The sequence below is a fragment of the Amia ocellicauda genome, chromosome 12, assembly GCF_036373705.1.
Source record: "Amia ocellicauda isolate fAmiCal2 chromosome 12, fAmiCal2.hap1, whole genome shotgun sequence".
Lineage (NCBI taxonomy): Eukaryota > Metazoa > Chordata > Actinopteri > Amiiformes > Amiidae > Amia > Amia ocellicauda.
The window spans coordinates 17,396,249-17,406,515 of record NC_089861.1 but is presented as its reverse complement, the minus strand read 5'-3'; the positions used below and the strand labels follow the sequence as shown (position 1 = coordinate 17,406,515).

General features: G+C 46.7%; 1 protein-coding gene across 1 annotated transcript; it reads left to right on the top strand.

Annotated features, from left to right (window-relative positions):
* Positions 1-8,090: 8,090 nt before the first annotated feature.
* LOC136764002 (prostaglandin D2 receptor 2-like) lies at positions 8,091-9,603 on the top strand. The gene has a single exon (XM_066717831.1). It carries the CDS (start codon positions 8,099-8,101, stop codon positions 9,599-9,601), a length of 1,503 nt encoding a protein of 500 aa, XP_066573928.1. The 5' UTR covers positions 8,091-8,098; the 3' UTR covers positions 9,602-9,603.
* The last annotated feature ends 664 nt before the right edge of the window (positions 9,604-10,267 follow it).

Below are 10,267 nucleotides of genomic sequence, written 5' to 3'. Positions count from 1 at the left end.
TAATAATAATAATAATAATAAATAAATACAGGGACAGATGACAAGAAAAGACTCCGTAGGTACTTTTTCAGGTCAAAGGCAAAGGCGCTGAATTGAGCGCTTTTAGCTTCACCTCCTCACTCTAGTGCGCACTCTGTGACGTCGAAGGGTGTAGGAGCGAGTGTGCGATTTGGGACGCAGCCTGGGTCTTGTTCACCACATAGGCTGCAGCCTAGGGCCGTCCACCAGGGGGCCTCAGTGAGAGAAGTACAATGCTAATTATAATGTTGGTTGTTTTAGTAATCTTGTTTCTCTCAGTTTTTGTCCTGAAAATATACACATACCTATCCTGCCATCACTAGAAGACATGTTGGGTCAATAGCAACGAACTGAAAGCTGTGTACTAACTGGAGATGATCCCGTGGTTAGTACGCAGCTCCGTACTAAACTAGTCCACACATTTAATACCCATTGCAATGAACTTTGCTTCTGAAGTTAGTCCCCAGCTGCGGACTAAACAACGTCTGCATTGCAACGAACCCCAAAATCTCTGCTGCTGCCCTCTAGTGGAGACTAAGTACGGGACTAACTTAAACCTACTCCAGCTACTGACTACCTATCGATAGTACCGTACTAAGTGGAGCAAAATGTGAAAAATCATAATGTATTGACTACTTTTGACTACTGAACTACTCATAACTCGATTCATAACGACTAATAATTTTGTTTTACATATCAAATAGTTATGGTTTTGTTATTGACATTGAGAAATGTAATTTATTAATAATGCTCTGTTGTACACTGGTGAAAATGACACCACAGCTAACAAAAAACATAATTAAAATAAGAACCAGTGTACAAAATGTCAGGTGAAAGGTTTTTTAAATAAGAATATATTGAAACCTCTACAGGAATTATTACCCAACTGTAATTGCAATACAATATTATATTAATAATATGCAGTTATAATACAATTGCGCTATATGTAACCTATAGCCAACTTTGTATATTAGTATATGCCAATATATAGTATATTAGAACACTGTGCCCGGGCAGGGCTGGGTCAGCGCTGAGAGCTCAGCTCGGGGCCACAGCTCTGGACAGGAGCGGTGTTGGCCTGCAGTGTTGGAGGCGCCAGGTCCCAACCTATGCCTGTGCATCACACCTGTTATTTTCTAAAAAATTATTCAGACCAAAGTATTAAATGTTTAGTCTAGATTATGTTTTTGGGTCTCGTTTGGGGTAATAAAGTGTAATGGAAAATGCAATTTAGCTTTAGTTATATATTTTGTGCCATAAATACATCTTAAGTTTATTATTGAGTTCCAGCTTACGGTGGAGAGAGGAGACTGGTCATGATGCGCAGGACGGGCCTGGGCAAACCACGTTGCCACAGGCGGAAAGAGAATACCAGAAGAGCGGCCATCTTGGGCCACAGGATGAGCAGCAAAACAATGTGGCCTACATGGAAGACGCATAACCTGGTAAGCCCACATAGGAGTGTTTTATGACCAAGGCAGAATGGAGTGGACTGCCGATATGCAGCTCTTATAGCTGGTCAAAAGACTGAGCCTGCCTGAGTTTGTGCTGATACACCCACTGTTAACAATCGAGCCTGTGAGTATTGAGACGACGCTCAGACTCCAGCACCGCGACTGCAGGCCCCACCCCCTGGTTGCTCCACAATGACAGCCGGCCAGAAGGATCTGAAAGCGGGGCGTTATGACGGAAAGGCCTCCTGGGAAGCCTAAAGCCAAACTTCAAAATGGTGGCTTGGGCCAATGCCTGGAGTCCAGAACAAAAAGCCACCCAGCTTTCTGCAGCATTGGAGGAGGAGGTGCTTCAGATAATACTGGACATTGGCGATGATGAGCATCACAACTACAAGGCTGTCAGTCAGGCTTTAACTTACCGCTTTGGGGGCGCTGAACCTACTCTTCTTCTGCACCAATGCTTGTCTACACGCCAACGCAGCCCCAGAGAACCAATAGGCCAGTATACCGTGGATATAGTGAGTTTCCCCCAGCTGTACAGGAAGGCCAAGCCATGGATGCCTTCCTCCGCGGACTCATCCCCGTCGCTGTCCGCCACCAGGTCCACCTTGCCGCCCCCCTAACACTTGATGCTCTGCTTAATCAGGCCAAGCTTGTGGAGGTCATCCTGGGAGAACAACCACCACATCCCAACGCTGCCTCAATGCTAGCCACATCCAGGCCCCTGTAACACGGCACCACCCGCTGTCGACGGAGGGCACCACGCCGGTGCCAAGGAAACCCGACACACTACACACGTGGGGAGCAGGTACAGTGAGGGAAAAAAGTATTTGATCCCCTGCTGATTTTGTACGTTTGCCCACTGACAAAGAAATGATCAGTCTATAATTTTAATGGTAGGTGTATTTTAACAGTGAGAGACAGAATAACAACAAAAAAATCCAGAAAAACGCATTTCAAAAAAGTTATAAATTGATTTGCATGTCAATGAGCAAGATTTCTGGCTCCCAGGTGTCTTTTATACAGGTAACTGGCTGAGATTAGGAGCATAATCCTGTCCACAGAAGCAATCAATCAATCAGATTCCAAACTCTCCACCATGGCCAAGACCAAAGAGCTGTCCAAGGATGTCAGGGACAAGATTGTAGACCTACACAAGGCTGGAATGGGCTACAAGACCATCGCCAAGTAGCTTGGTGAGAAGGTGACAACAGTTGGTGCGATTATTCACAAATGGAACAAACACAAAATAATTGTCAGTCTCTCTTGGTCTGGGGCTCCATGCAAGATCTCATCTGGTGGAGTTTCAATGATCATGAGAACGGTGAGGAATCAGCCCAGAACTACACGGGAGGATCTTTTTAATGATCTCAAGGCAGCTGGGACCACAGTCACCAAGAAAACAATTGGTTACACACTATGCTGTGAAGGACTGAAATCCTGCAGCGCCCGCAAGGTCCCCCTGCTCAAGAACGCACATGTACAGGCCCGTCTGAAGTTTGCCAATGAACATCTGAATGATTCAGAGGAGAACTGGGTGAAAGTGTTGTGTTCAGATGAGACCAAAATCAAGCTCTTTGGCATCAACTCAACTCACCGTGTTTGGAGGAGGAGGAATGACCCCAAGAACACCATCCCCACCGTCAAACATGGAGGTGGAAACATTATGCTTTGGGGGTGTCTTTCTGCTAAGGGGACAGGACAACTGCACCGCATCAAAGGGACGATGGACGGGGCCATGTACCGTCAAATCTTGGGTGAGAACCTCCTTCCCTCAGCCAGGGCATTGAAAATGGGTCGTGGATGGGTATTCCAGCATGACAATGACCCACAACACACAGCCAAGGCAACAAAGGAGTGGCTCAAGAAGAAGCACATTAAGGTCCTGGAGTGGCCTAGCCAGTCTCCAGACCTTAATCCCATAGAAAATCTGTGTTCGAGTTACCAAACGTCAGCCTCGAAACCTTAATGACTTGGAGAGGATCTGCAAAGAGGAGTGGGACAAAATCCCTCCTGAGATGTTTGCAAACCTGGTGGCCAACTACAAGAAACATCTAACCTCTGTGATTGCCAACAAGGGTTTTGCCACCAAGTACTAAGTCAAAGGGGTCAAATACTTATTTCCCTCATTAACATGCAAATCAATTTATAAGGGAAAAAAGTATTTGATCCCCTGCTGATTTTGTACGTTTGCCCACTGACAAAGAAATGATCAGTCTATAATTTTAATGGTAGGTGTATTTTAACAGTGAGAGACAGAATAACAACAAAAAAATCCAGAAAAATGCATTTCAAAAAAGTTATAAATTGATTTGCATGTTAATGAGGGAAATAAGTATTTGACCCCTTCGACTTAGTACTTGGTGGCAAAACCCTTGTTGGCAATCACAGAGGTCAGACGTTTCTTGTAGTTGGCCACCAGGTTTGCACACATCTCAGGAGGGATTTTGTCCCACTCCTCTTTGCAGATCCTCTCCAAGTCATTAAGGTTTCGAGGCTCATGTTTGGCAACTCGAACCTTCAGCTCCCTCCACAGATTTTCTATGGGATTAAGGTCTGGAGACTGGCTAGGCCACTCCAGGACCTTAATGTGCTTCTTGAGCCACTCCTTTGTTGCCTTGGCTGTGTGTTTTGGGTCATTGTCATGCTGGAATACCCATCCACGACCCATTTTCAATGCCCTGGCTGAGGGAAGGAGGTTCTCACCCAAGATTTGACGGTACATGGCCCCGTCCATCGTCCCTTTGATGCGGTGCAGTTGTCCTGTCCCCTTAGCAGAAAGACACCCCCAAAGCATAATGTTTCCACCTCCATGTTTGACGGTGGGGATGGTGTTCTTGGGGTCATTCCTCCTCCTCCAAACACGGTGAGTTGAGTTGATGCCAAAGAGCTTGATTTTGGTCTCATCTGAACACAACACTTTCACCCAGTTCTCCTCTGAATCATTCAGATGTTCATTGGCAAACTTCAGACGGGCCTGTACATGTGCGTTCTTGAGCAGGAGGACCTTGCGGGCGCTGCAGGATTTCAGTCCTTCACGGCGTAGTGTGTTACCAATTGTTTTCTTGATGACTATGGTCCCAGCTGCCTTGAGATCATTAACAAGATCCTCCCGTGTAGTTCTGGGCTGATTCCTCACCGTTCTCATGATCATTGAAACTCCACGAGGTGAGATCTTGCATGGAGCCCCAGACCGAGGGAGACTGACAGTTATTTTGTGTTTCTTCCATTTGCGAATAATCGCACCAACTGTTGTCACCTTCTCAAAAGCTGCTTGGCGATGGTCTTGTAGCCCATTCCAGCCTTGTGTAGGTCTACAATCTTGTCCCTGACACCCTTGGACAGCTCTTTGGTCTTGGCCATGGTGGAGAGTTTGGAATCTGATTGATTGATTGCTTCTGTGGACAGGTGTCTTTTATACAGGTAACGAGCTGAGATTAGGAGCACTCCCTTTAAGAGAGTGCTCCTAATCTCAGCTCGTTACCTGTATAAAAGACACCTGGGAGCCAGAAATCTTGCTGATTGAAAGGGGATCAAATACTTATTTCCCTCATTAACATGCAAATCAATTTATAACTTTTTTGAAATGCGTTTTTCTGGATTTTTTTGTTGTTATGTGTCTGTCTCTCACTGTTAAAATACACCTACCATTAAAATTATAGACTAATCATTTCTATGTCAGTGGGCAAACGTACAAAATCAGCAGGGGATCAAATACTTTTTTCTTTCACTGTATGGCTTCCGCCGTTTCTGGGGTGGTACAGACAGAGAGCGGTGATTGGGGGGTGGGGGGTCACATGACCAGGGGGGTATATTAAGGGGTGGTGATGCACCGCTCAGGGAGTTGGAGTTATAAAGAAAGCAACTGAGTGTCTTTGTAAGTGAGAGCATTGGGGTACCTCGCAATCCTGTTAATAAAGGTTTAACATAAACATAAAAGGTTTGTTTTGGGAAGCTCCTCGTTTCTTTTCCATTTATTTCAGTAATTAACTCAAGCCCTGGTGTTGTTACAGTTGATTTAATTTTAAATCAGTGAGTGCTGTGTTTTGTTTCTTTTTGGTTTGTTTGTTTCTTTTGATTTTGCTGATTTTTCATGGGTTTCAGTGATTGTGTAATTGTTTGTTGGTTGGTGCTTTAAATATAGTGTATATAAAAAGTGTCTGTCTCTCTCACACATACACACACTCATTCTTGTCACCTTATCTCTCTATCATACTGTTTGCATTATTACTCAACGAAAGTGAACTTCTCTTCTCCTTCCTTCCCCTCCTCTCTCTCTCTCTGATAAATGTGCATGTCATTTCTGATTGAGCACAGTATTGTTGATTACATGATACGGAGAGAACCTTAAAAATAAAGAAAGAAAGAAAGGTAAGAAGGAAGGGGACTTCAAGACCAACAGAAGATCGGAAAAGGGCAAGGAGGGAGAGATAGAAAGACACAGAGGGAGAGAATGCTGTATGTTGACTCTGGCATTATCCTAGACAAGAGCTTCTGAACAGAGAAAGAAAAAAAGAAAAACAGGTGAGAAAAAATATCTTCTGTGTATCTTATGTGTCCAACTGTCTGTGTCTGTAAACTGTTATCAACTAACTAGTGTAAAGCAGTCCATTACAGCAGGGTCTCCAGCCCTGGTCCTGGAGAGACAGTACAGTAAACATAGTATGTTCTCTTTCTCTCCATCTCCCCTCCCTCCCTCCCCTCTGTATTGTTTTGTATTTATATGATTTCAGTAAGAATCTGCAGTTTCTTCTCCCTTCCCTCCCTTCATTAGATAGAAGGCAGATTCATTCCAAACACATTATAAAATAGTACTTTCTCTTTGTTTTATATATTTGTGTGTATGTACTGTAATAATAATAATAAATCATAATATATACTGCTTTTCAGTTTAATGAGATAAGTTAATATCTCAGACAGAACATATGCAAAGATAGAGAAAGAGAGAGAGAGAGAGAAGGGGGGTGGGGTTAGATTAGATTATCTAATTGAACAGATGTGTCCTTTACTTCTCCATCTACTACTGCTGCTACTGCTACTCTACTACTACTTCTATTCCTACTGCTACTGCCACTACTACTACTACTACTAATATAGTACTACTAATAATATAACAGAGCAGTCAGTCAGAGCAGTTCAATATGGAATACAATACAGTACAATACATTATAATACAGTATAATAGAGTTCAGTATAGTTCAGTACAGTACAGCAAACCACAGTATAATGCAATCAAGTACACTACAATACAATACAGTGCAATATAATGCCATATAGGATAATACAGTACGGCACAGTAAAACACAGTATACTACAATGCAGTACAGTGTAGCATACTACAGTACAATGTAATACAGACACACATAGAGATACACACAATCGACAGAGATTAATACAGGGAGATACAGACAGACACAGAGACACACAAAAAGACTCACAGACATACACAGAAAAACAGACATACAGAGAGAGACACACAGAGTGACAGGCAGACAGACCAAGATGGACAGAGATAGACACACAGACAAAGCAGCAGAAAGACAGAAGGCAGGAGATGGATGATAGTGATAGAGGAATGATGAAGAGATAGAGAGAAGCGCATCTGGAAAGCCACAGACTGCGTCACCCTTGTGCACGGCTGCAGCTCGCCAACCATAATCCGACTGTCTCTGAGATCTCTACCTGAATGAGAGAGAGATGGAGAAAGAGAGGGGTTGAAGAGATGGGGAAGAGAATAAGAGAGGGAGAGGATTGAAAGGGAGAGGTTAATACTGACACAGTGACTGACTGGACACTACGGTACAATTACACTAACTGAGAGGGAAAGAGAGGGAGGGAGAGAAGAACAATGTGTTACTGTGTCTCTGTTTTACATATGGAAATACACAGACACAGCCATGCACACACACAATCCACACACTGTGACACAGTGTGTCTGTGCTGTACTGTATTAACCCTCTCTCTCTCAGTGCAGTGTTAATGTACTGTAGTGTCCAGTCAGTCAGTGTGTCTGTACTGTATTAACCCTCTCTCTCTCAGTGCAGTGTTAATGTACTGTAGTGTCCAGTCAGTCAGTGTGTCTGTACTGTATTAACCCTCTCTCTCTCAGTGCAGTGTTAATGTACTGTAGTGTCCAGTCAGTCAGTGTGTCTGTACTGTATTAACCCTCTCTCTCTCAGTGCAGTGTTAATGTACTGTAGTGTCCAGTCAGTCAGTGTGTCTGTACTGTATTAACCCTCTCTCTCTCAGTGCAGTGTTAATGTACTGTAGTGTCCAGTCAGTCAGTGTGTCTGTACTGTATTAACCCTCTCTCTCTCAGTGCAGTGTTAATGTACTGTAGTGTCCAGTCAGTCAGTGTGTCTGTACTGTATTAACCCTCTCTCTCTCAGTGCAGTGTTAATGTACTGTAGTGTCCAGTCAGTCAGTGTGTCTGTACTGTACAGTCAATTATAATAATAATAATTATAACAATGTACTGTACAATATTATTGAGAATTAACCCTGCTCCCCCTTCTCTCTCTCCTTCCCTCCACAGCCCCTGCCCCCCAACAATGACTTCCGACCTATTCAATACCAGCTGCTCCCCCTTCCAACACCCCAACAAATACTGCCCTCTGATTGAAGATATGATCTCCCACTCCTTCCCCTGCAACTACACGTCTTCCTCACACTCCTCTCTCCCTCACTCTCCCCTCTCTCTGGCCCTGCTGTCGCTCCACGGGTTGCTCTCGGCCATAGGGATCTTGGAGAACGCCTTGGTACTCTGGGTGCTGGGTTTCCGAATCCGCACCACGGTGGCGGCCGTCTGGGTCTTCCACCTGGCGCTGTCCGACTTCCTGGCCGCCCTCTCGCTGCCCCTTTTCACCCACTACCTGTCCCGGCACGCAAGCTGGGACCTGGGCCGAATCTTGTGCCGTCTGCAGGCCACCGTCTTCTTCATCAATATGTTTGCCAGTGCCTTCCTGCTGACTGCCATCAGTCTGGATCGCTGGGCGATGGTGGTCCGGCCAGTGTGGGCGCAGAACCGGCGCTCAGTGCGGGCTGCACGCTGCGTGTGCCTGGGGGTATGGGTGCTGGCCCTGATCAACAGCGCCCCCTACTTAGCTGCCCGCGACGTGATTCCCCGGAGTGATGGGCGCCGGCTCTGCTACCACGACTTTGCACAGCTCTCGTGGGGAGCAGAGCTTAGGGGGGTGACAGGGGGAGGGGGAGCGGGAGTGAGCAGTATCCATGTTTCTCGTTCTCCTCTCAGGAGCCTAGGAGGAGAAGGAGAGAGAGAAGGAGAGGGAGGAGGCAAAAGTGGGGCAATTGAAGAAGGAAGTGGACCTGGAGGAGGAACAGAAATGGGAAATAGAACAGAAAATGAAACAGGAAATGGGGCTGCATTCCAGGTGGCCCTGGCAGCGAGCTGCGCGCGCTGGCAAGAAGGCACCGCCCTCTCCAAGTTCCTTCTCGCTTTCCTGCTGCCCTTTGTGCTCATTGGCGGCAGCTACCTGTCTGTCAGCTTACGTTTGGGCCAGCGGTACCGGCACCGGCAGCTGCAGCTGTCCCAGAGTCACCCCCTGACCCCAGCCAGCCACCAGGCTGCCCCCCCTGGCCGGGCCACTGCTCCCAGACCCTCCCCCCGCTTCCTCCGGCTGGTGGCTGCCGTCATCCTGGTCTTCCTGCTCTGCTGGTCCCCCTACCACATCTTCTGTCTGCTGGAGATGGTGGCGCATCACCGGCCGCAGTGGCGCCCCCTGGTGGAGAGAGGCCTGCCCTTCGCCTCCACCTTCTCCTTCCTGGGCTGCGTCCTGAACCCCTTCCTGTATGTTTTCAGCTGCCCAGACTTCTGCCGGCGGATTCGTGAGTCTCTGGCTGCTGTGCTGGAGGGGGTACTGCTCGAGGACGAGGACGAGGAGGAGCAGGAAGGGAGAGGAGGGGGGAGGAGGAGGAAGAGGAGAGTAAGGTGGGGGTGGGGGAGAGATCGAGGGAGGAGGGGGCGGAGAGACACCCCCCACAGCGCCCCCACCCCCCCCCATTCCCAGCATCCCAGCTCCCTGCTGTTGTCCACCCAGGTGTCTGTGTGTGCATACAGTTTTGTTCACTGCACGGGGGAGGGGGCAGGCTGCTCCAGTACTTCAGTGTAAGAGGAAACGGAAGGAGAGGGGGGATAGAGGGTGGAAGGAGGGTGAGAGAAAGAGACAGGAGAGGGGGAGAGAGTGAGAGGAGGAGGGAGGGGCTGTTCTACTAGTTCAGTGTAGGGGGAGAGAGGGAGAGAGGCAGGAGTTGAAGGAGAGAGGAGGAGTGGAGGGAGAGAGGAGAAGAGGAGGGAGGGGGCAGGGATTGTTTTAGTAGTTCAGTGTAGGGGAGAGAGCAGGAGGAGAGGGAGGGGAGAGAGAGTGATAGGAGGCTATGCTATAGAAGGAGACAGAGGGAGAGGGAAAGAGAATGTCAGTGTGTGCCAGGAGTGCAACAAGGAGGGCTATTACCCCACACACACACACAGACACACACACACACACACACAGAAACAAACAAGCTCACCCTCTATAAAACTTAAATTATGGAATATAACTGAAACTTTTTTTAAACCACTATGCCATGTATCTGTCTGTGCAAGATGCATGTTGATTCAGTTTTACTTACATTACATTACATTACATACATAAAATCTATTTAATTAAAAAAAGTGCTATAATGAATCTGTGCAAAGTAGGGTATACCTCTACTATACTAGTGTATGCTCTACTGTCTTATACTGTGTTACATAATGCTCTCCTGTACTGTTATATACAATAATGTGCAGTACTGTA